This window comes from Sinohyriopsis cumingii, chromosome 15 (assembly GCF_028554795.1).
Source record: "Sinohyriopsis cumingii isolate HCF-2022 chromosome 15, ASM2855479v2, whole genome shotgun sequence".
NCBI classification, from domain to species: domain Eukaryota; kingdom Metazoa; phylum Mollusca; class Bivalvia; order Unionida; family Unionidae; genus Sinohyriopsis; species Sinohyriopsis cumingii.
In genome coordinates this window covers 16,445,440-16,472,017 of record NC_142975.1, presented here as the reverse complement: position 1 = coordinate 16,472,017, position 26,578 = coordinate 16,445,440, and the positions used below count along the sequence as shown (strand labels likewise).

Here is a 26,578-nt window from a genome sequence, read left to right as displayed (position 1 = left end):
TTTGTTTGCAAGTCATTTGATTAGATTGACTTCATTCATAATCAGTTAAATGCAGATTTGTGACTTGGTTATTAGGTGTGTGTGTGTGTGTGTGTGTGTGTGTGATTAAGATTGTTACCATAGCTTTAACAATTTTCCAGTCATATTGCTACAATGTCTGCAGTGTGACAGTTTAAAGTAATGTCTAGCACTGGGGCATCATGCTGCAGACATGTAGCATGATGTCCCACCCAGTCACATTATCCTGACACCAGGACAACCAGTCCTAACACTAACCTCTTAATGCTAAGAGCCAAGCAAGGCAGATGTTTGTACCATTTTTAGAAGTCTTTGGTATGACTCAGCTAGGGTTCGAACCTACGACCTCCTGGACACTCTAACCACTAGGCCACTGGAGCAGTCCGACATTTATATTAGGATGATATTAATTCAGTAATTTAGATTTAAGTCAGATCTGTTTTTTTTTTAGCTAACATTACAGGTCTTTGTCCATTTTCATCATTTGGTTTACTGGGAATTGATCCACAGTCTGTCATTGAAGTTCTAAGCTTGATAATTTCTGATTTATTTGAACTAAAATTAGAAAGTTACAAGAAAAGAATGCTTCAAAAAGTTAAAACCAATGCAGTTTCAAGATTTTCCTATTGTTGAAATTACAGGGGACAAAAGAATAAATACAGAGATGATCACCTCTTCAAAATTAGCATTGATATCTGTTTAAATTGCATGAAATGTTTATATGGATAAAGTTATTGATACAGTAGAAACCTGCCTTTAGCAAGCTGCTAGGGATCGGTGTTATAACTATACATGTTGCCAATAATGATGATGATGGCCTCTAAAATACATTAATTTTTGCTGAAATAACTAAATTTGTATTCATTTATTTCCTATCAGATTTGTTAAATGCAAATTCTTTCTATATCAGTATTAATTCAATTGCATTTTTAAATTTTTTGAAGACTACAGAATTAGAATGATGCTAAACCCAAATCTTTATTTTGTTTCAGACCATCTCCAATATTGTTGGCCATAGGTGTACCAATACACATAGCAAGAAATGCGTTAAGGCTCTCTGTAGGAAGGCATACAACTATGTCTGATATTGACAGAGTGGTGGCTGATCTTCAGCAAGCAGTAGAGCAGCTGAAGTCACCATGATGTTAACGTCAATTATTTGTTTGTACTACAATGGAAATTGTTCATTGCTGTCTCTTTCTTAATGGACACATACAATTTATTAAAGAAACACTTACTGTGATATGATGTGATTTTGAAATGAAAATGTTGCCAATCTTACCTCCGTAATGACTACCCACTCTGCACCATCACCACTAAGCAAACACATCTGATGTCTGGTAATTTATTATCTGATTTTAAATCCCTCCATCAATCAGCTCAGGGGATACATTTATATGTTAGTAGTAACAAAATAGTTCCAAACACTTGGCCCCATTACATGTTTATTTTCATGAGTTGCTTATGTTATACTAATATAGGTCTTGAATTAAACTAAGTAAATATTTCATAAAAACTCTTATCAAGTTGTTTTAAAAAACATTAAATTGCCCATGGTTATTGTAAAACTTGTCAAACTCTTCATTTTCAGATGTGAGTAAGTCTTGCATGTAATCTTCAAATGGAAGTAGTCAGTTTTTAAAAACAACTTTGGATGTCTGCAAGAATTAGAATGTAAAATTAGCCAAACTAATTTGTTGTGCAGTTAATGTGCTAGACGTTGCTTTAAATAAAAAAAGCTAAAGAACAAGTATGATGACAAAAAGTAACATTAACCAGTAGAAATTCTAAATGGACAAAAATTAACTTTAACCAGGATAAATTCTCAATAGACAAAAAGTAACTTTAACCAGTAGAAATCCTCAATGGACAAGTGTTGAAGTAGACAACATCTTCATTGATACAAAAGGAAATATATAGTTTTACATGCAATGATAACAGGTATGGAATATCGTTAGTCAAAAATAAAGTTTTGGGATTGTTTAAAAATTGGCAGACTAGTACACAAACTCTGTGGCCTTAGAAGTAATCTGCATGCTTTAGGATTCTAAAGAGGATTAAAAGGTGTTAAGAGTATCAAATTAGATTTGTATAAAGATTGCTTATTTAAGTAAATTATAAATCATCAAGAAATGAGTTTAATTTGATCAACACAGGATGAATAATGTCATGATAAATAAGGCTGCTCTTTCACCATATAATGATAAATGTTATTTATCAGATGACTTGAATTCTTTACCATATGTCTATAGATTAATCTGTTAATCTTCTATCATTTTATCAAACAGCTCTATTTAAAGATTAATTCTTTTGTTTTTAACTTTTAACAATAACCGTTACATAATTGTAATTAAAATATTTTCCTTTGTCCTTTTACTGTTTAGTAAAATGCTACTACAAGTCAAACATTTTCATTAAGATTTTTTATGACAGGTATACTTTTAAGAAGTTCTCTTTAAAGATATCTCATAATGTTTTCTACTTAAAAACTAGCATAGCCAAGTTGCTATCTTTTTTTAACATTATTTGAATTCACAGAATAGTCTATAAGGGCTATTCCATTTAAACATATCACTATCCTACGTATGGCAAAATAAAAACTTCCATGCGTGGTCATCAATAAACAATAATCACTTCTGTACCATGTCATATCAAAAGAAAAAATGCTTCTATTGGTGGTGCCTATTTTATTTTAATAATATGTTTCTATAATGCCACCGTTGTGTTTGTTTTCTCTTCTGTCCCTCCCCGTAACAAAAAAAACGTCATTGCAGATTACTCATCATAGTTTGCCGGATTTCAGGGAAAAGGAAAACTAAATCTTCAATTTCCGATGAATTGTAATGGAAATGCAGAAACAATGGGAACGTGGATATCTGGAAGTCTTCGGATGTAGCCATATATGGTATGGATACTGCAGCTGAATATTTAGAACATGAAAAATAAAATGGCGACAGAAATACATCGGAACACGTGGTCCGGACGAAGATGTGGGGATATGGCTGACTTCAGTAGGCCTGGAGTCATCTATGGCTACTTTAAGATACAAGATTGAGACATTCTTCAGCCTCAGAATTAAGTTTGAAAATCGTACATTTGAAACTCCGCAAACTTAGAAAAAGTCCCCTTCTTCCATTTGATTGGTTAGAACTATTTGTATGACAAGTACGTGCTTCCGAAAACAACATGACCTTGAAATAAACCGGATTACGCACTTTCTCACCCGTCTTCACATGATCTTTTGAGCTAAACAGCACGTAACATAATAATTTTGGTACCTATGTTTTGCTCTGACAGACATTCGACCTTGTATGCATACTAAAACTTTGACATACTGTTATACATTTATGGAATGCCAGGCCATTTTCTCCACGCTATAGCTCAACTAGGCCATGATCGCATCTACTTAATATGCAAGTACACCGCACAGAATGGAATGCTGTCTTCTCACTGGTTGACTGAAAATGAGGTACTGAACTTAGGTATAAACTGATTTTCAGTTGACTATAATGGGGGCAGTATTCCATTTTTTGCGTTGCACTAGCATATTAAATGGGTGCGATCATGGTTATGTCGAGCCATAGCATGGGAAAATTGGTCTGGCATTCTGTAAATTTATAAATACTACGTAAAAGTATTAGTAGGAGTATGAAGTTGAATGCCTGAGTGAAACATCGGTACCAAATTTATTACACTACACGCAGTTTAGCTTAAAATATCAGTGTTGATTCTTCAATAGTTAGTAGCAACAGGGGATGCCGCTAGATGCTATTGGCGATCAAGATTAATGTTTTTTCAAAATGTCAACCTCATTACACCCGGTACTTTCTCCGCTTTAATATGTAAAAAGCAGACATTATTACATCCAAATGTATTCTTGGTTGAAAGGTCAAATGTCTTTATTTAACGTATATGACAGGGGGCCATTTCTACAACATATTCAGCAGAAACAAAAACGAAAATCCAATTTTTCAAAATGCTGGAAAACTAAATAAACAAACATATACACTCACCTACGCCTACTTTTTAAATACTTTGTAGTTTTTTTTAGGAGAATAATGGTAAAATGTGTGTGAATATTTGCAGAAAAACCACGAATTATGTCTTTTTTAAAGGTCACCCATGTCAGCAAGAACAGTAACTCTTCCCGGCACATGGGTATGTACAAAATGTAAACAATGACAACAATACGACATAATTTGGGTTAAAAAACGAAAACGATTGTATGAAAAGGCAGACGTTTATAGCAAGGAATCGGATTATACAGATGTACTGTCATTCATTATACCAAACTTATTGCAAAATATTTGTACAACTTTTGTTGTGTAATATATTTTTGAGGTTAGAGACTCGACGGGAGTATTGCTCGCTGACTCCGTGATACTAGACGTATTGATAATATGTATGTGATTGTGATCACTGAGATATTATCAATGTCGGGTCATCTGTTCTAGGTAGGATTTTTATCTAGAGACACTGGTATTAAAATTAAAATGTTCATGTTTAGTAAGGAGGGAAAAGAGGTACAAGTTCAAATATTTTTCAGAATTTTGAAGAATGAGAACAAATACTTAAAATTTTCATGCCAATATTTTGTGAATATCAATATGAATATTGTCATCATAAGCCAAGGAATAGAGAATCGATCTGTAGTATTTCTCCATTTAAACAAATACATAATCATAAATATTTCTTGAGAACCAACTTGGTGCCAGTTTCTTCTCTATCTCTCATACCACAATTGTCTTTACTTCATGAACTATGTAATATTGCTCAAAAAAAGGGTCAGAATATCGCAAATTTAGGACATCCAAAATTTAATGTTGTACCATCCAAGAACACTAATGAATATGCACTATTGGTTAAAGAGTAACATACAATTTTAACTTGGCATGACTCATGATTATGCTATTTCATGCAAAAATGTTAGGGGGGCATGTGATAAAAAGGCATAGAAAGTCTTAAGAAGTACATGGAACATAGAAAAAGTGAATTTATTCTTGAAGCTGATTGTTCACAACACATTTATATATAACCACATGTAAAAAATTTTGCAACTTTCAGCATGAAATAAAATGAGGTCAAGAATTTTCAAAAAGTGACCAAAGAGCAATATAAAAAATGGTGGATGGTACATGTGTTTGAATGCTTCCTGTGAATTTACTTGGAAAAACTCGCACTTTTCTATGTAAGCTGGAAATGGACTGGTTCCCAGCATGTTGTTCTTATTACTTGCTGTGGGTTTGCCATTGGCTGGCCAAATACAGTTTGGTACTCTCTATAATAATGCACTGTTACTTGAATCTGCTGTGAGTTGTAAGATAAAAGACCAATTACGGCCAGTTAATGTAAACATTCATAGAAAAGTCATGGATTTTGAAATATTTCCTCTAAAATAATGATATCTCTGCATTCTCACTGATTTGAAGACAGCAAAGTTTAGACGTGAAATGATAAATTATTGAAAATTAGACAAATTCACAAATCACTGTGAAAATAATGGTTTTTATGGGTCTACAAATATGTCGACCTTGTGAAAAACTACCATATTTCAAAATATTACTCTTTGTCATGGGAAAACTGTTTTGTGGAATTGTTTTTGGTTTCTGAATTGCATGCATATGACCTAATTAGTTTTGTGTGGTTGAAAATTGCAGAAATTTTACAGGTGTAATATTGACTAATTAAGACAAGATATGACAATGATGCCTGGGAAAGACAACAACCGTATATATATATATATATATATATATATATATATATAGTATGGTAATGTTTTTGTTTTGTAATGTTTGTTTGAACATATAAACATGTAAAAACTTCAAATGGGTTGGCAGAGTATCCAATGATACAGTGTGTAAAAGGTGTGATATGAGACGTGTCATCTTTATATAAGACAATTAAAGCTGCATGTTCACAGTCTGCTGGGGAACATTTTCCATGTTTACAGAAAATAAAAGTAATTCAGGCATCTTGTGGTTTTAATATTTCTTTAATCCCTTCATATAAAATACATATTACCTTGTCTAACTTGAAAATAATTTTTAAAACTTACATGTATGGCCCTGCTATCAAATTTTATATATAATTTCTGGGTACTATTATTTAGGAGCTGTTAAACATATTGATCTTAAACAATGTAAATATTGTGCTTTTAATGCAAAATAAACTGTTAAGGCAATGTTTCGTCCTTAAACTTGAAAACCATAAATACCTGGTTGATCAAAAATGAACAACTCATTTTATTATTACTATTCACAAAATGTTTTTTATTTATCATATTATCTTTAATTATAAATATTAATTAGATCCATTATATTTTATTTCTGACTATTAAGTTTAATACTTCTATTCAAGTTACAAATAATAAAAATTAATCAACATGTAATTCACTTCTATTAAAGTAATTTTTATGCACGGTAATGAATTTCCAAAATTTGCTTCTATGCATGGGCATGGGTGTCCAAAATTCACTGCTATGACTGGTGGTGGTAGAAAAAAATCACTTCTATGGGTGGTCACCCATTTTTTCATGTTTGGTAAAACGTCATGGGTCACATGTTTCTGCTGTATTAATGTAGCGTTGTCTGACAACAGTAAATGTGTTTTACCATAGAGTTCTCAGCATGCTGCTGCATCAGTTATATTTAAATAACCATTTTAATTATTAGCCATATTAGATGATCTGATTGTTAGTTTTAATAAGGAAGATTCTGTTAGTATCCTCAGTTTCTGGGAGTCATGGTGGGCTGGATCCAGTATATTACCCACCGTTAGTCAACAGCAGTGCAAATAGGGAATTCTGTTGTCATGAAAATCAAAAAGCATTATATTTCCAGTTCATCGTCATCAACATCAATTTTGTTTAACGTTTCCTTTTTATTTTCTTTCAAACTTTTAATAATTCATTGCAGTATTTAATCACATATTAAGGTTTCTTGTAATTGATGACATATCTATCTCTGATTGAGCTAAACCAATTCTTTCACTTAATGCTAAAGTATTTTTTATCAATGTAATTGTTAATTTATATTTCAATTTTGCCTATTTCTGTTTTTATCTTTTGTTCTGTATTATTGAAATCATTTCTGAATCGATTCACCCTTTTACCAGATTCATCAGTACATGCATATACATCAAAACTGTTAAGAAGTTCTTGAGCAACTTTACATTTTTTGAAAGTAATTTCTTTTCTTCTAAATGGTCTAATCCAGCAATTCTGAGATTCATAAATTGTACATCATGTTTATATACTGTTATTTTCACTTATATTAAGCTTAATCTGTGAGTCCATTATCACATATTGAAATATTGACAACTGTCGATCTTCTTTCCATCATTTTTGCACAAACTTTAATATCAATACCAATAATCTTTTTCTGTATCTTCGTCTTTGTCTCTCTAATCATTTAATTATTTCTACAACCATTAAAGCTGTGATTGTAATGTATTGCAATTTTCAAGAGACTTTTTAACTTCACTGACATCACACACCAAAGCCTGTATTTCAGCATTTATCCTTTGTTCAGTTGGTCAATGGTATTGTCTTCTTTCCTTCTACAAGTTTTTTGTTTATAAACAGTTTATAAAACTTGTAAAGCAGTTGATATATCAATAAGTAAACCGTACTTGTTGGAAGTAGTTTCTTGTCATCTATTTGCTTTTGCATTTCTGAGATGTATTTTCAGTAGATCTCCTGTTTTAATCAGACCTACAGATGTTAATTTATTATTAACTTAACTTTTCCATTTTTTAAATATGTTTTAAATTATTATCTACCAAAGTCTTACATATTTGAGCCTCTACACATTTTTGTACAAGATTTTTATGTTGGACTTGCTAAATTTGTTGTTTACCTTCAAATTATTGTTTGGCTTAGTGCTTGATCTGATTCATCTTCATGAAGTCAAAATTAAAATCTCTAGGATCTCTTGAAGATGTTCCATTTATTTAAAGTGAATAGGGCAAATTGATTTGACTTACATTCTGTCCAAAATTCCATTTATTTAAAGTGAATAGGGCAAATTGATTTGACTTACATCCTGTCCAAAATTCCATTTATTTAATGTGAAAAGAGCAAATTGATTTGACTTACATTCTGTCCAAAATTCCTTTTATTTAATGTGAATAGGGCAAATTGATTTGACTTACATTCTGTCCAAAATTCCTTTTATTTAAAGTGAATAGGGCAAATTGATTTGACTTACATCCTGTCCAAAATTCCATTTATTTAATGTGAATAGGGCAAATTGATTTGACTTTGTCCAAAATTTCATTTATTTAATGTGAAAAGAGCAAATATTTAATTTACTTAATGTCGAAAGGGCAAATTGATTTGCATTTTAGCTTACATACTGCCCTAGCTTTGTGAACTCACTTACAGTTAAATAATTACATAAGCTAGGTAATAATAAATTAATTTGCCCATGATAGTCATTAAATGTTACTTCAGAGCTGTCATCTTTATTTTGGTTTTTAATATGTGTTTAGTTTCATTGATTGTGATTGTTAATGTAGTCTACTATCATTGTACTAGACGATAAACACTGAAACATTTTTATTGGTAGAAACTCGAATAGGGTAGAGTTTGAGCAATTACAATTTTATTTTTATTGTGTTGAAAAAAGAAAATGCGCAAGTTTTTAAGCTGTAGAAGTCCACAAACAATATTTAATTCAGTAGATCTAGTGATCAACCACACACTTTTAAATCTTAGTACTTAGTAGAGTTGTAATTCGCTATACATATGATGTCATTGTTTCTTGGGCTTGTAACAATTTAAGATTTATGTTTCTGGAATTCAGTTCCTACGTTTCCATCACTTTCACCTTGAGAAGTTATTCCTTTGAAAATTGTTCAATCATGTATATTTCAAGATGATAGAAATGTTTACATGGTCTTGGTTTAATTCATGTCAGTTATATGGATATATATACAGAATTTAGAAAGGATATTTGCTTGAAACTAGTGACAAACGGATATATTTCACTAATTTTGTTAAAATACTTTACCTATGAGGTAAACTGTATTATCCATTTTCATTCAGAGCAAGCAAATTATACCACAAAAAAAAATGTTTACTCAGATGTGTTGCTTAGCAACATGCACAAGAGATTGAATTAGCAGGTTTCTTACTGTGAACATTTTTTTTAGTTTTTCTGCTTTGGCTTTATAAAAACCTTGTGAACATTTTTTTTAGTTTTTCTGCTTTGGCTTTATAAAAACCTTGTGAACATTTTTTTTAGTTTTTCTGCTTTGGCTTTATAAAAACCTTGTGAACATTTTTTTTAATTTTTCTGCTTTGGCTTTATAAAAACCTTGTGAACATTTTTTTTAATTTTTCTGCTTTGGCTTTATAAAAACCTTGTGAACATTTTTTTTAGTTTTTCTGCTTTGGCTTTATAAAAACCTTGTGAACATTTTTTTTAGTTTTTCTGCTTTGGCTTTATAAAAACCTTGTGAACATTTTTTTTAGTTTTTCTGCTTTGGCTTTATAAAAACCTTGTGAACATTTTTTTTAGTTTTTCTGCTTTGGCTTTATAAAAACCTTGTGAACATTTTTTCAAGTTGTTTTCCAAGTTCAACCTTACGATGCTCTTTTATATTTTGTGATCTTACCCTCTCTGGTGATGCAGAAGCCATTACATTTTCATCATTTGTCCTTTCCATAATGTGTTCTCTTTGCTCTCTACATTCCATTTCATTTTCAATGAAATTAAAGTTTTCCTAAACAGTTATTCAAGTTACCTTCAGGTTATTTTCAGGCTACAAATTTCTTGAAAATAGTATCTGTAGTTACTGACTTTTTAATGAAATTAGGTTCTGGTTTCCTAAAACTTGTTTGCTTTTTTTAAGATTAATGTACTTAAAAGTTGTCAAGCTAGCACTTAATGCTGAAATTGGCATACCAAGCAATAAAAATAAAAATAAAAGCCCACTAAAGTTTCTAATCTGTTTGTTGTTAAATAGTCTTGTTTGAACTCTTTCTGTAATTAGTTAAAGTTATTAATTGTAAGAAATTTACTTATCAAAGATACAAGTCTTACTGTTATTATATCAGATGCTGACTTTTTATATTTTCTTTTTTAGTTTTCAGTTGCTTACATTTCATATGCTTGCTTGGATAGTCTTGATGCAGTGCTTTTCAGCTCCTTATCGGCTTAATGTTCAGTAGTTATTTCCTTACATGTTTCATTTACTCTACTATTTATAAGTTGATAGGCTTCTTATATAGTACTGATGTAAATTATGGTTTTGATGCTCATAGTTTGTTTAGATTCTGAAACATTTACTATTTTTCAAGCTAATTTTGATCCATTTAAATAGTGGAAGTGGCAGAAGGTGGCTATGAGGTCACAGCAACCAAAGATGGACCTACTGATGATTGTAATAAAAAGATCATTCTAAAGTAACTCATGTTCTAGAAAATTCAGATCACATTTTAATAAAGAATTCATTGCCAGTCACTGAACAAGCAGTACAGGAATTAATTAATGATGAATACAAACAATCAATTACACATGGAATAGAACTAAATGAAACACAACATAATGCAGTTGAACATAATAAATCTATTCTTGAAGCAACCTTGTATAACCAAGAAATATGATTCAGATTTCTGTGAAGGGAATATCAAATGTTATTACCTTCCTCTTTAGCTAAACAAGGAAGTGAATGTGCTTTTTAGCACTCGTTACGTTGGACAAGAAATGAGATATTTGGTCTCCACTTGGAAAAAACAGTTTTCAGTGCAGAAATTACAACCGGACAAAGGATAACAGTTCCTGAGGAAACAGAATTTAAAGTATGTACACCAAATGAGCCATATGACAAGCAAAAAAGAGAATTAGAAACTAGAGTACATGAGAAACATCGTCAATTCTTTACAAAACTAGAAGGAAGTAACAGAAGGGGAAATGCATCTGCAGCAAATGTTGCTGTTTCAAAAACTATGGTAGGTCAGTGCTATTAGACCTTGATCTGCATAATAAACAACAATAAAGAAGTTTGACATTGCTAAAATGAAATCTGGCTAAAAATGTTAAATTAACTTTTGGAAGAAAATAAATACTACATGAGCACTAATGGTTGGCTGTATTACAGAGATGGAAAATAGAGAAAATTGACAACAAAACAAATCTCAAAGTTAGAGAAATGTTACTATTAGGTGAGAAGTCGAAATGGTTATATACTGGAAATTGTGTTACACCCGCTAATGGTTTTGCAACTTTTGATATTATAAAAACAACTTTTGGCCATAGCAAATTTTGTTAAAAGGATTAACAGAGAAGGAAGAAGCAGAAACTGCCATGGTGGTAGCTGTTGCTGTGATTCATTCAAGCAAGGTGTGAAAAATATTGCTGAATATTTGTCCAACTTGGCTACATAAAAAAACAGCAATATAATTGACTTGTATTATTTTTTCAATGTCTGATAACGCCATTTGTTCATTATTGCTTCACTTCTCTCCAATTTTTGCTGAAAAGTTTTTTTGTTTGTAGTAACAAAAAATATATTAGTTAATTTCTAAAAGTAAACCTGAAAGCATAGACACAATAATAAATGCTTATTTGTTTCATGATCTGTATATTTTGTATCCTTGAATATATTAGTCGTATGTTACATAATCTGTTATCTTGTCTACACAATTCCAACTAAACTTCATCACTTCATTAGCTGTCTTCTGATGAATCTGTACAGCTTGTTTATAGACTGTTCCTTTGGCCTAGTTGTTGTTGTTGTTGATCTAGGGTTTAACGCCATTTTTCAGCACACGATAGGCTATACATGGCGGCCAGTATTAATGGTGGAGGAAGAACCTGGGAAAACCCTTGGAAAGAACCACCAACCCACGAGAAGCTACTGGCAAGCTTTCTCACATACCCACATTGGCTGAATCCGAGACTCGACCGTTAGCCTAGTGGTTAGAGCATCCGCTTCGGATGTGGAAGGTCGATGGTTCGAATCCCGTCAGAGTCATTTCAAAGACTTATAAAAATGGTACTAACAGTAATGTAATGGTATATTGAAATGTATCAGTGGGAGAAAAATTGTATCACCAGAGTTTCTATACGACTTTTATCGCAACAGTATCGTTATCACTTTTGGAACTCTTTCTTTTCCATTTAGGAAATTTATAGACCCATGTATCCCTCTATGAATCAGGATGAACAGTTTACAATTTGACAAGGCTATTAATGATCCAGTATAAATTGACCTAATGAGTAAGAAGGCGCCATCAAGAAACGCCTAAAAGTGAACTCCAAACAACAAAAAGTAGGCTTCCAGTATTTGTATAATTAGTACCATATACGAATCATGCAAATTGTCAGTGCATGAACTTAAGTGACTTGTTGCTACTCGATAACCTGACGCACTCTTGCAGTAAAGTGTCGTATACCTTTTACAGTCAACAACAAACAGTACGTATGTTAGGACATGTTCTTTATTCAATATTTTGAAACTTACATTAGTGATTGGAACTCTTATTAAAATCTTAATAAATTTTGTTTGTAAACTGGAAAAATCGAATATTGATGAGTGTTGGAAACTGAATTTGGGTGCACCATATGATGCCTGTCAAGTCTACAACGTTACCAAGACTACACAATTCCTGTTTAAATGCAGAAATAAACAAAATGGTAAACAAATCCGTGCAAGTAAATTTCACAATCACTAAAACCTAGATGCTACGCTCTGAAGTCTGTCAGACACGAGCCATCAATAGTTTAATTTATTTTGCTAAAATATAATATATCATGTCCCGCTTCTATCCATTGAATCATCACTAGCAAAACGAATAGTGTAGCTTTTAAAGCTTTTAATAATGTTCATTTGTTGTATGTAAAATATTCACTTTTTGTGTAGTAACGTTGAATTAATTTGCTATATTAGCTTGTATGACTCAAGGTAGAAAATTTGAATGTGCTAAATTGGGTTGCAGGACATGGGTGAGGTTCGCTCCTTGTTAGTTTTCTCAATCTGATGTGACTGAATTACAATTTTTCCCTGTTGTTTAAACCGTTCCGGTGGCCTAGTGGTTAGAGCGTACGCATCGGATGCGGGAGGTCGTGGGTTCGATCTCCGGCCGAGTCATACCAAAGACTTATAAAAATGGTACTAAAATATGCCTCTCTTGGCGTTCAGCATTAAGAGGTTAGTGTTAGGACTGGTCGGCCTTGTGTCAGGATAATGTGACTGGGTGGGACATCATACTACATGTCTGCGGCATGTCGCCCTATTGCTAGACATCACTATAAACTCACACACTGGAGACATCGTAGCGACATGACTGAAAAATTCTTAAAGCTACGTTAAAAATCCAAAACACACACACACACACACATTGTTGTTTATATTTACAGGAAATTTAAAATTAACATTTGAGGTATACTCGCTCGTTTCCTATCCCATAATCTTGGCGAACGAGGGGAGCTTGTCGCCGTGCTATGAGAACTATTTTATCGATCACCAGGCTTCACTCTTAAATATTGGATGACAGCTGTGCAAGGTTTCTCTAAAAGAATGAATGACTACTGACTTTTGGGGGTTAATGATTGAAGGTATTTTTTCATAAATGTTACTTCTGAAGCAGAACAAAGTTTCATCTAAGAGCGGGGGTCAGTTACTTTGGCTATTTATCAGAATTTGAAGACCCTTTGCCTGGCGTGAACGTCAAAAGGTTAGGGTGAAAAAAAACATTAGGGTGTAAAAGTTAAATGTCAAATGAGCAATAAAGAAGGTGTTTCACATGAAAAGATCTTACTATCACTGCAAGTCTGTAGGCTTCGTACTGCAATTGAACCAGGACAGGCCTTTACATTTTATGAAAAACTCTGGGACATTGGTCTAGCGTGAAGTTCGGATGTCATGAGTGAAGGTCAAAGGTTAAGGGGCAAGGTCAGAGATCACGTGAGCCACTAGTTAGAACGAAGTTTTGTTTTTTTAACACGACTCAGAGTTTCACATTGGAGTTGAAAAACAACAATAAACGAAAACGGTATCCGTTGCGGATTATGTGAGATAACCTTGTATTTTCGTAGGATTTTTTTGCGGGGGGTGGGGGCAAAATAAAAAACAAACATTCTAATACTGCAGAATGGGATTTTTTATATAAAAATATCTTGTGGAGGCTGGGGGCAGCTCCCCCCTGTCGTATTTTGCGCTCGTCCATGGATGTATTCACAATGGTCATCTTTAAAAACTTATTGTCTCTGCTTATGAACCAATAGTGATGTCAAGATGAATACTTACGACATAAAGTTGACCACTTATGAAAATGGTACCAATCTGACCTCAACATGGCGGCAGACTCTTATTGTTGCGACTCGATAGATAGTAGAATTCGGTTTCACTAAAATAATTATTTCAAGATGTAGTTGATCCAAAGATAAAAATTATTGCAATCTGACCTACAACATCGCGCTACCTCGACCGACTTGAACATCTTTTTGTGATACTATTTGTGTATGATTGGTCTTTCGAGATATGGGTTTTGTCTAAGAACCTTCTTACTATGCCGGGTCCTATTTGAAATCTGAAGATGGTGGAGATCTAACCTAAAAAACAAAATTACTGCCAATGCGGCTATATTGAAATTAATACACTGCATGCTTGATGATTGTACTAACATGCAGTTTCATCCGAAATACTGGTCATGATATACGGCTGGTCATAAGTGAAAAATTGTGCCGATCCTACTTCAAATAAATGTCTGTCACAGTGACCATCTTGAAATTCTTATTATGGCTTCGTAAGGTTTCCGCTCTTTACTGCAGGCTAGGTGATGTATTGTAGGCACGATGCGCTCTCTCGTGTAAAATTAGAGGCACATACTGTTTTCTGCAGCTGTGATGGCTCAGTGGCTAGCGTGTCGGTTTCGCGATCGAACTAGTACTAGTTCGAATCTTGACATCTGCTCATCCCGGTCGGTTACCTTGGTGTGTCCTTGAGCAAGACACGCACTCCAATTCCAATAACACTGCTTTTGTTGTTGTGCTGTAAAACAGCGAACCAAAGCAAACATTATCTTTAGACACATGATCGTACCGACATGTTTTTTTTTTGGCAACATGTAGATTGAGTTTTATAAAAATGATGCATATAACCTCAAGTAGGGTGGTTTCGCAAGAGGTCTAAGATGGTGTCAGTATTCAACAGTTACAAGGAAAAACAGGATATGAACGTATTTCTGGTTGATTCATGCAATTTGATTCGACCAGAAACACGTATATACTCGAGTATTCTCAAGTTATACAACACATTCTTAGTGATTCACAAGTAGCACAGTAACGAGGGTAACTCGTACTCAGGGTCCTAAGTTCTGACTCAAGTTGATTACCTTGATGTCGGATTAAGATATATTTCACCATATCACTCTTGCATCTTATTCCAACCCCAGATCGTCTCATCCGAACTCCAGATTATCTTACCCTGACCCCACATCAAGAATGGAGTAATCCTAATATTTTGTTTTTGTCATCTTAAAGACTTTTATCAGATCGTAAAAAGAATCGATTGTTTTTTCCTCCAACCAGTATCTGATGTATATAATTTCCAGACAAGTGTCACAATTTCATGTATCCTGGATCGAGACAAGTGATTTTCTCGACCACGCTATTATACGTCGTCACTTGTGTACAATAGCATGATTACAGGTAAAAGTATATGATGTGGTGATCTAAGATAACCTCTCACTTTTCCTTGGTTTCTTACAACGAAACAATAAATATAAATTAACCGATATCGAGTCGATCGAACTTTTGCATGAACTAGGAAGTATTCAGCACACAGATAAGGTTTAAAAAACGGCAATCACTGGTAGACATTTTTCAAATTTATCTTTCTTAATAAGGAATTGCTATAATTTGAACGAATAGCTATTACATTTGGAAACAAGATATAGTATCGTCCGTTGAATTGTATGTATTACTATCAGATGTGAGAAAATAATTCAGTGCCAAGTTCATCGGGATTAGAAGATTATTACAGTTAACGATCGTCATGGTTTCATACGGAAATCTCCGAGCTTGTGCAGACATATATGTGCTCCTATGTTTGTTGGGTAAGTATGAAATACTTTGTATCGACTTTACGCCAAAATCTCTTCGAATTCAGTACATCTTTGCATACAAACCACTATTTAACTCCTTAGTGTCTTTCTCTTTCGTACACGTCAAAATTCATTGCCTAATATAATGTGTAACATATTTATATCCTTGGTATTATCAAAACAACAAAAGGCGATCCTTCTACTATTTTACAGTTCAATTAGGGAAAAAAAAGACATTTGTTATTGTAGTTGTTGTAAGGTTAACGCCATTTTTTAGCCCAATATTGGCTATACATGGTGGCCAATATAGATTGTGGAGGAAGAACATTGGAAAACCCCAGAAAAAAACACCGACCCACGAGAAGCTACTGGCAAGCTTTCTCACATACCCGCATTGGCCGAACCCGAGACTCGAACCCACGCAGACAGAGGTGAGATGGCAATGATCCGTAACGGTCAGCGCTTTAGACCACTCGGTCACTCGGGCCCCACAGACATTTAAATTCACGTAAAACTCTCGGAATGTAAATTCATGTAAATCTCGAGAAATGTATGCATGTATGTATGTATGTATGTATGTATGTATGTATGTATGTGTGACTGATTGGGTTAATGAAACAAAGATGTCCAACTTTTGGCACTATTCCATTGAACCTGATGCAATGTGGAAAATTAGAAACAAGCTTAATTTTTCGTGAAGTTTATTAAAAATCGTCATAATTATTTCTGCACACATTATTTTATAGGATTAACGACTTCAGTCAGTAAACCAACAGTTGTAATGGGGATATACTTTACTGTTCAACTCTAATAGGTAGAATAGAACCACGTAAATAGAGTTTGGCGATGACGACTAAGGTGCGTAGTTTTGGGGCATTTGGCGTGAAACACACCATTTTTGATGGTCTTATCTGAACATGTATAAACCATAAAAATTCATTAAACTCTTAACTCCACATCACGTAGTCCTCAAACTGTTATATCAGCTTTGTATGTCTCATTATCTCTCTCTCTCTCTCTCTCTCTCTCTCTCATGTGCCATTGAATTTTATTTTTTTCTTGCATGTAGTTCATTGTTTTTGTTTAAGAAATTCGATTGTTTATATTTAGGGTATTTATAAATCTTTTTGGTATCTCTTTATATAATGATAAAATGAGAAAAGAAAGGCGGTTACTCTTGAATAAGGGAGATATTTATCTTCTTAAATCAATAATCATTCAATAAGCTATTAGTTATCCAGGAAAACGCAGTTGGTTAATTTCATTTTCAAGTGATATAAAGACAAAGATAATTTTTTTTGGCATTTGATAGATTATATCACGTAAGTTTAAACAACGGTTTTACATTAGTCACGTTTAAGTTATTCTAATGTATACTGACATGTTAATGTAATACTACTGATACTGATAACATAAAACACACGTACACACAACTCTTTCTTATTTGTTTGCTAGAACAATTTGAACAAAAATGTGGCAACTTTCTTAAGCACTGATGTATGTTTTGTATTTATATATTATGAGACACATTAATTAGTTGATAGTGTCAAGTCAATGCAGCCTAATTTTTCTCATATTAACAGTAAAATTTTATCTTAGTTGATAAAGCAATATTTATAGAATTACATCCTTGATACTCATATGTACAATAATTCATGGCCATCCATCAAGATCAATGGCTTTCTTCACGTTTGCCGGAAAATAAAATATAAACTAAAACAAAAAATAAACTAAAACAAGAAGCAAGAACTACTATTACCGTCACAGTCAATTGCCTGCCAATAGCATACTCATCAGAAATGACGAGAAAAAAAAGATGAGAAGAAAAGGGACAAATTGGTAACTAATTCAATACGGTAATATCTTTTGTGTCAGTTGTCAGCGATACAGTGACGAAAAACTATGACTCTTTTCCAGGGACATTCGAACAGGTTGCATCCTTGAAGTGTTATTTCTGCGCCGGAACGAATTCAAAGTCGTCGTGTCTTGACGCTGGCTATTTCCTTAAGGGCTTTAAGGATACGAATGGAAAGCCACAAATGTTAAAAAACTGCACGGCTCCTTATGATCATTCCTGTATCATCGAGGAGTACAGGGCCGGAGGTAAGATACCCGGCATCCTATATCTGAATTGACCGCGGCATTTTACTTTCTACCCTGCCAATAGTCTTATTCAATCAGATCTCTCACGTGGGTCCCTGCATTTTCTTAATACGGGTCCATTTATTACAGTGCTTTTGCGCTAAAGTCTGTTTCCAAAATTAGCTGAATAATACAGACCGTGTTTAGAGTAGCATGCAAGATCACAGGAACATCTTGTGTACTTCCTGCTGATATAGTAAATACGTACTGTAAAGCGCACACCATGTTTACGGGTAGTAGGGGTCAGTCAGTGTATATACATGCAGACTCATTGATTTAAAAAAAATAGAGACACTTGCTACTTTTATAGAGATACAATGCAACTTTTAATATAAATATTGCTCCCAGTTTGTTTAAATGGTCTGTTGTATGGGATTATGAATATTATGATACAATTGAAATTCAGTTTTTCCAAAATATAAAAATATATATAAGATAAACACGTAGTGAATCGCGTAAAGACCGTATTGCAGATGGTGAGTTACGTCACCCGAATTATAGATAGCCCTTTGATGAACCAAAAATTTTACTCTATTTTTTGTTGCTTTCTTATGTATATTTAATTTGTATCATGTGATTGACCTTCGCCCTAAATTGAAGGTAGGAGTTTGGGCCTACCGGACTATTGTCTTTTTTTGCAAACAACATATTACATAGCTAATATTTGTCTGTAATTAAAGATTATATTTTAAGATAATATCACTTGTAGGTAATAATGATTACATGGCCTTCTGACTTTGGAATTTTCCAGAAGTGATCTTGTTTATGAATTTGATTAAAAAAATGTTGATTCTGATATTGTGCCTTAGCTTTTATATTAGAACTGTTTACCTGAGAATTATTTAATTTGTGTTCAGATTTAATTTGGGAGGATTTATTTATTTAAGCTATTCATTTGGAATTAGGGCCTACAACTTGCTCATTAACACATTTCAGTCTAAATCACTATTCTGAGATTTTTGTGAATTCTTTCAAGGATGTTTTGGATTATATCATTGTGATACATCAAGAGATTCAAGACTATTAGTTCATCAACATTATTCCGTGCTATTGGTACATCAACACATTCAAAATTATAATTCATACAGAACACCGATGGAATTACTTCGAAATACTCTATACTTTTGGACTTGTGATAGTACTTTTAGTAATCCTAGACTCGAACCCACCGCAGACAGATGTGAGATGGCAGTGATCCGTACCGGAGAGTGCTTTAGACCACCCGGCCACTCGGGGCCCCGAAAAAGAAAGATGAAAACGATGATAGCAAAGCACTTAGCAGACAGCATGGAAAATGTTCAAACTAATTTTAAAGAACTAAAGCTGAACAATGACTATTACTAAAAACAAAAATAGTACAAAGCGTCGTAAACTGTTTAAGTCACATAGCAAGACAAATGAAACGATCCTAATTGTACCTCAGCCATCCAACGACGTTCCGAAAACACAGTTTCTTTTTAGAAATAGGGTTATAATTGTAACTGGCAACTTGTTCATTTGGTCAGAACGCAGAGTTAATTCTCTTTTCTAAAGATTATATGAAAATAATATACTAAACAAATCATTAGAGCCAACGAAAATCTAGGCATCTAACAAACAAAAAAACTGATAAAACTTTGTCTACATACATCGAATACCGGATATGCTTTAACTCTGTCTACAGGTTTTGCTCTACAATTTCGCATTTTGCATATGTTTCGATTTTTAAAGAAAAAGAATCACCCAGATTTTCCTTATGAGTTGTCCTGGTTGTTTAAAAATAGACCTTGTTTATCTCAGGTATAGTTAAAATAAATTTTAATTCTTTTTTTATTCTGTATATGATTGATGTTTATAATTTGGATAAGAGAGTGTACAGCTTGGCCTTACTTCACACGTACATCTCTCCAAAGACGCCAGATCCGTTTGATCATTGGCACTTCCTGGGTTTCCAAGGTAAATTGGAGAACAAAAATTGAGACGATAAATTGTATAAATTTCTAAATATTTTATAATTCTTTCATTCATTGTACCTTCAGATGCTTGTTGTGTAACCTGGACAATTTTTCCCTATTTTATTTAACTGCTAAAGTTAGTGTATTTTGGACTAGTCCTGGTTTATTGTTCGAGCACGTGGGGTAGCCATGTTGTCAGCTATCAGATTTATATAGTGCATTCTTTTCATGACTACCACATGTAAAGAAATGTCATTTAATGTATCATAAATATATGCCAACATTTTCTCTACTGTGCATATTGCCAATGCAAACAACTTAACCTTATACCGGTCCCTCTCTCAGAAGTTCTTAATAATTGTAGAGCGTTACCACATGTATCCAGATACGAGATATGCTTTAACTTTGTCCACATGTATCCAGATACCAGATATGCTTTAACTTTGTCCACATGTATCCACATACCAGATATGCTTTAATGTTTTTCGAGGTAATGAATAGGAGATTAACCTACATTCAAAAATCCAGTGAAGTAAAAGAGAAACTATTGTTATCATACAGCACTTAAATCTGCGCTCACATTTGCATTTGAGCAGGTTCTTAATATTGAAGAGGGCTCAAAAATGCCATGCTTAGCTTGTCATTTTCTGACTTCAGAAGTGCCGTAATAATGAATAAATATTGAAGTCGTACATGATGAAAACAGCATTTAAAGCTAGAAATGAAACTATTCGATTGGGACTTTTATTTAATGTTTTATAAAATTATTAGTTTTGTAGACTTATTTGCCGTTAACCCGTATAAAACTATTTGCCAGGGTACACTTTTTTGCCTTTATGCCTTATAAAACTGTTTGTTTGGGGACTTTTATTGGCCTTAATACCGTATAAATATAAATGCGTGTGTGCATCGGATAATCGAAGTCAGTATTTAAGACAGTCACTAGATAGGACGTAGTTTTAGAGACAGTGATAAATACTCTTAAACAATATCAGTAGGAATAAGCCTATAGGAACAGAAATAGAGGCACAGTGTAATTATGTACGGTGGGGGTGGGTACGTGGGCAAGGCCACGTAAGGGACAATTTACAATTTCGATCGATCAATCGAGAGAGAGAGAGAGAGAGAGTAAACTGTCGCCACCACATCGTTTCTAATATATTGTATTGGTTTTCGTTTGTGTCTTGCTAGCGATATCATATAACTAGACATATACAGCTACGACCACTGCAGATGCCAATAACGGCGTTAGGGTTAAGATACTGTGTTAATTTGTCAAGTTTGTTTAAATTTCTATAAACTGCATTAAAGCATAGTTTTCTGAGATACGTAATGTTTTGTGGAACTTTTCTTTAGTCTACGTGGTCACCTTGTAATTGCCGTATTTCTAAGAAGACGGCTTTTAAAATCATTAGCCAACATGACAGTTTACTTAAGCGCCACTTGCTCTAGAGAATCACACATTTGGAATGGTTTAAATATCACGTTTTCTGTTAGTGAGAGCAGAGACTGTTTGATATTTAGCTTGCTTATTGGTGAAAATCACCTCACAGATCAGAGGATATTCCGACTGTGACACCAGCGGTCATTCGGAACTCGTCGGTTCTAGTCTAAACAAGGGTGGATTATTTCACATTTTGACATTGTTTTAGCAATACCTCTTGATGATTGACAAGTATAAGTTCCGAAAATAAAATTACTTTTTTCATTTACAAAAGCTGGGTGAAAATGTAGTTGTAATGGTGTTTTATTAGTTTATATTCTGTTCTTTCTGACAACTGATTTGTAAAAGGAGAGATTCTTCAAAACCTTCTCCAATAACGTCTTGGGCGTTACCCATACATCAGTAGGTTTCGAAGTGATACCTAAATAGTTCAGTTAATAGAGGGGAAACTTTTTATTTTACAAAGGTGCTTGTTGTAAATTAGGTAAAGACTATCGGTAATCTGCATATTGTATGTGTATCTTGAGAGGCAAGCAAAGAAAGACTGTAGATATTGCTAGAGTCTTTACCACCCCCACCGCCAATCCTTCCACACTCCACCCAATATCCATTTACCGATATTCGTAATTTCATTCACCTGTATTTTTAGAAGAAAAAATCTTACAATTATCTCCTTTTTCAGGCAACATCGCGAGCCATCTCCGAGAGTGCAGTGACGGTCAGACTTTCGCCTACCCTGCTAATGAAGCAATTTACGGAAAGCTCCGCTTTGAAGCCATAAAACCCAGGAACCGGACCTCCTGTATTTTTAACAGCATCGTGCAAGTCTGCCTCTCTGTATGCAATACTGATTATTGTAATGGGCCGATACCAACACTAAACGCTGTTGGCACATGTACACTACAGATACCGAGTTTACTAATCATTTTTATAGGACCGTTCCTTACCCGATATATTCTGTACATGTTATAGTTGTCACTTCATGTTAACTGGCGCCTTCTTGCTGTCTATATTATGCAACATTTATAAGGCGATCTCTCCGCATAGACCGTGCTCTTCAATACAGCTGAATGTATTGATTTAAATAATGGAAACAGACAACCAAATCTAAGTCGGATGTTTTCCATCATACGCAAGAACTTAACCTTTTCTTCTTTTACCAACCTCTATCTCTAAAGCGTCTCTCTTGAATATGTTGTTACATATATCGACTTAAATTAACAAATTTGTAATCCTGTCTTTTTCTGATACCTTTGGAAAATATAGAAAGATAAAGTTTTCCGGTTATTGCCCTAGCAATAGGGCACGTTGATCTGTTATATGTGTGTGTGTGTGTGTGTGTGTGTGTGTGTGTGTGTCCTGTCGAATTTATCCAATATAAAAAAATATAGACGGAAGTAGAGTATTAACTGCACATTTTGATTTAAAAGGGCACATTGCTGTGTATATGATTGGCATCAGCAGATACAAGTATACGAAGAGTGTCTGTCCAAAGTTGTTTTTACGGTTGTTTTTCTCGTGTACCTGTACATAAATTGATTTATCTAAGACAGGTCACATACAGCTGATTATTATTTGAGTTATGGAACCAGCATGGTAAATATTTAATGGACATGACCAGAATTTCAAAATATTATATCATTTATGTTTATCTTTGGAAAGGTGCCTACGTATGGGTAAACTGTATTCAAGAAATGATTAAGTCAATATTCATTTTCATTTTATCGATTTCACCTCACATATACTCTCCCGGATGTAAATGGGGAGATTCCACCTTGCAGGATTTGTATAGTGGACACCTACAATGGGGTTTTTCTTTAAAATGAGTTGTGTAGATACAGGCACTTCAGTTAAAATGGAGAGATTAATGATACCAGTTTCTTCTGATCCCAAGTAAAAGAAGGTAACTAACTCTCTTGTTTTGAAATCGTACCATTGCAAAACAGAAATCATTCCAACCTTTTTCTCAACCATTTTCCCAATGTTCAGTTTTATTATGACTGTTTTTCTAATGGCCACTTTTACTCCTTCTACTACGTGCCTTGTGTACCTTAACACTTTGTCGCGAACAACAATTCCGGTCTTCTTGGGACTGAGTGCGACTAATGTATTGAAACACGAATACCAGCAGAGAAACATAATTTAAATTATAATTAACAGTTGTAAAGTTTATTTTCTTTCAGGAGCATTTGAAAACAAAATTTTGTTCCTGTTTTTGTCAAGTTAATTTACTATATTGGTCATGGTCCAAAAGCTATTTGCATTGAAAAAGAGATATCCAGAATGTCAGGTTTCACGAAAAGATATAAATTTGTGTTGGAGCTTTCGCTTGAATTATATCTTGCAAAATGATCAGCACCACACATAAATAAGAGAAAAAAAGAGGTTAATACGGGGGAAAATGTTAATTCGCAACATCCTCAAACTGTATTTGTTGGGCTCGGCTGAGATTGAATGATTCGTGCTGATATTTGAAAATACTGACTGATGGAAAGAACAAGTCACTGAAGCAATCACAGTCTAGTCTAATTCACTCCGAAGTAGACCGAAATGGTTGTCCTCCGCCGAGTATTAAGGTAGAAAAGACACTAAGCAGCAAGGAAACTTCGAATAAAAGTGGGCATTAGAAAATCAGTCAGGTCCTTAAATCGTGGAAAGGGGTGGGGTGCCTTAGTTACGAGAGTTAGTTACCTTGTATTAATTGTGGTGCTCATAGTTTGAGATTTTTGGGGTTGTGTTATCAATGAATGTGGATTTTTTTTTTTGTTGTATCAAGGACTTTCCTAATTTGGAGAACTTGTTATGGTACTACATGTTTCACTTTTAGAATAACGTATTTTTCTGGCGGGTGATTGTCAGGAATAGCATTGTCGTGAATTGATTGTATGCTGGCTTGAATAAGAAATGTTATCATGTTCATTTGACCAAATGGTGTTTGCAATGTTAATTTGACCCAATGGTGTTTGTAACGTTCATTTGACACAGTTTTGCAACGTTTATTGGACCCAATGGCTTTTGTAATGTTAATTTGACCCAGTTTTGCAAAGTTAATTGGACCCTATGACTTTTGCAAGGTTAATTTGACTGAATGGTTATTTGTAATGTTAATCAAACATCTAAGATTTTTCTATAGTATCAAAAGAATTAAACATCTTACAACGTCTGAATCTCTATGTGTCCAGTAATACTAAGCCAATGATCTACAATTGCATAATATGGTTAAACTATAAATAATTTCAATTTGTCTGACAAGTTAACAAGATGGAAAAAATACAGTATAGGGCATTAAAATTGGACTGATGATTTTCATGGTTCATGGGACTCTAATAAGGAAAGCAAATCTTCATACTCTATACATATTAGCAGACTGAGATAGATGGCAACTAAAGTAAGATAATTCGCAATACAATATCTAATTTCTTGAGTAATCTTGCAACATTCAAGAACGTTGAGTTAAAATCTTACACACCAAAATATGTCAACAGTTCCAAGGGTAAAGACCACAATACTTTTTTAAGCTCTAAATTTTGATGCTTGATATTCTAGAATAGCCTGCCAATAAAGTGAGAACAATTCTTGAGTTCAAAGAAATCAAATGGCTGATTTAGGTATGGTCTGGGCCACACTCTAAATGTGCCGTTTGTAAGTTGCTCTATTTAGCAGTCAGCGGCATTTCAGCTGTACGGTCACCAACGGACTTAAATACTGGACCCATAAGGGTTGTTTAGTTACGCAACTATATTAAATTGTTTTAATAAGGTCTCCATTTTTAGCTTTCAGTACCCTCATTCTGTTTATGTTACATTACTTATCAAATGCACGTCTTAATTGCATGTTATATATTGTTGTTAGTCTTGTAATCTGGTCATATCATTGACACTGTGTATGTATTTTAGAGCTTTTAACGGTCAAAGAATGCTTAAGTAGGTGAATTAATTCATATAAAGTCTATATGAGGCATATGTATTTGCGCGTTCTTTTATTTTTGTATTCAAATGCGTACAATTGCTAGCTTTAATTAGTTCGCCCATTTAATAGTAAAATCGAGGATTGACTAGAGTTGATTGTAAACTGAAATTAGGCAGCAATCTCAAGTGGGGTGCATCGTCTATAGTCGCTCTGGCATGTAAGCTTTCCAATGCCGAATAACTCTTGTTTGGATGCAGAAATAAAAAAAAGATAAACAAAACATCTTGTAAATATATTCACAAGAATTAAAAACTTTTGTTTATAGATGTTTCTCTCTGAATTATGTTCGACACAACCCTCTCATATATTTCTTCAGCACTTCCACCCCACCCCGAACAATATTTGTTGTATGTTTAAAACTTTTCCCCTTCTAAAACGTTGCTCTCGTTCATTTATTTAAACATTTCTTAACTTCTTTTATTCATGTAGTAGTGTGACCGTTAATCACATTGGAGCAGAATAGAGAAGAAAATCCATTCAAATCGAGGTTATATATATACATGGCTTTTCTACAGGAATTAAACATTTAACTTTATTATATTTCACCCAGTTTATTTCAAGTTGTTGCTGATGCTGGAAAATATTTTTATTGACCTAGAAATCGCTGAGCCATAAGGACATTTGTTATTTTATGTAAATTTATGTACACGCAGATTATATCCCAGATATTTCATTGTTATAGTAGTCAGTATAGGCTATTAAGCAAATTTAGAGAATTATTTTAAAGAAAATGTGTCGGCTGCAAAATATAATTTTATTTGTGCATGGCTGTCCTTTTCTAGTCTTCTTGGTTTAAACCGCTTGTTTTCAATGTTCTAAGGTGGCGTATCCAGTAAGATTCCTTTTCTTTGCTGGTTTGGAAACTCCAGTTGGAGTTGTGAGCAATTGCAATAAGTGTTATATCACTGAAAGTGTGGCCAGGGGAGGAGAAGCGTTCTGCTACCGGGCTTTTGTACAGCGTCTTTGTCATCCAGTCAGATCTATGAAGGTTAATCCTTTTGTGTAGCTTTTCAATTTCAG

General features: G+C 33.7%; 2 protein-coding genes across 4 annotated transcripts in view; both read left to right on the top strand.

The window, feature by feature from the left end:
* LOC149781321 (selenocysteine lyase-like) overlaps positions 1-2,735 on the top strand; it is a 49,590-nt gene extending 46,855 nt beyond the window's left edge. For all 3 annotated transcript variants that reach the window (XM_089935417.1, XM_089935416.1, XM_089935415.1), the window contains one exon: positions 1,011-2,735. In XM_089935417.1, coding sequence (XP_089791543.1) covers positions 1,011-1,161 — 151 coding nt within the window. In that variant the 3' untranslated portion in view covers positions 1,162-2,735. The remainder of the gene's footprint in view (positions 1-1,010) is intronic.
* A 12,999-nt stretch (positions 2,736-15,734) lies between these two features.
* LOC149781320 (uncharacterized) lies at positions 15,735-25,822 on the top strand. Its single transcript, XM_089935414.1, has 3 exons — positions 15,735-16,081; positions 17,987-18,172; positions 22,272-25,822. Exons 1-3 carry the CDS (start codon positions 16,021-16,023, stop codon positions 22,559-22,561), a joined length of 537 nt encoding a protein of 178 aa, XP_089791540.1. The 5' UTR covers positions 15,735-16,020; the 3' UTR covers positions 22,562-25,822.
* The last annotated feature ends 756 nt before the right edge of the window (positions 25,823-26,578 follow it).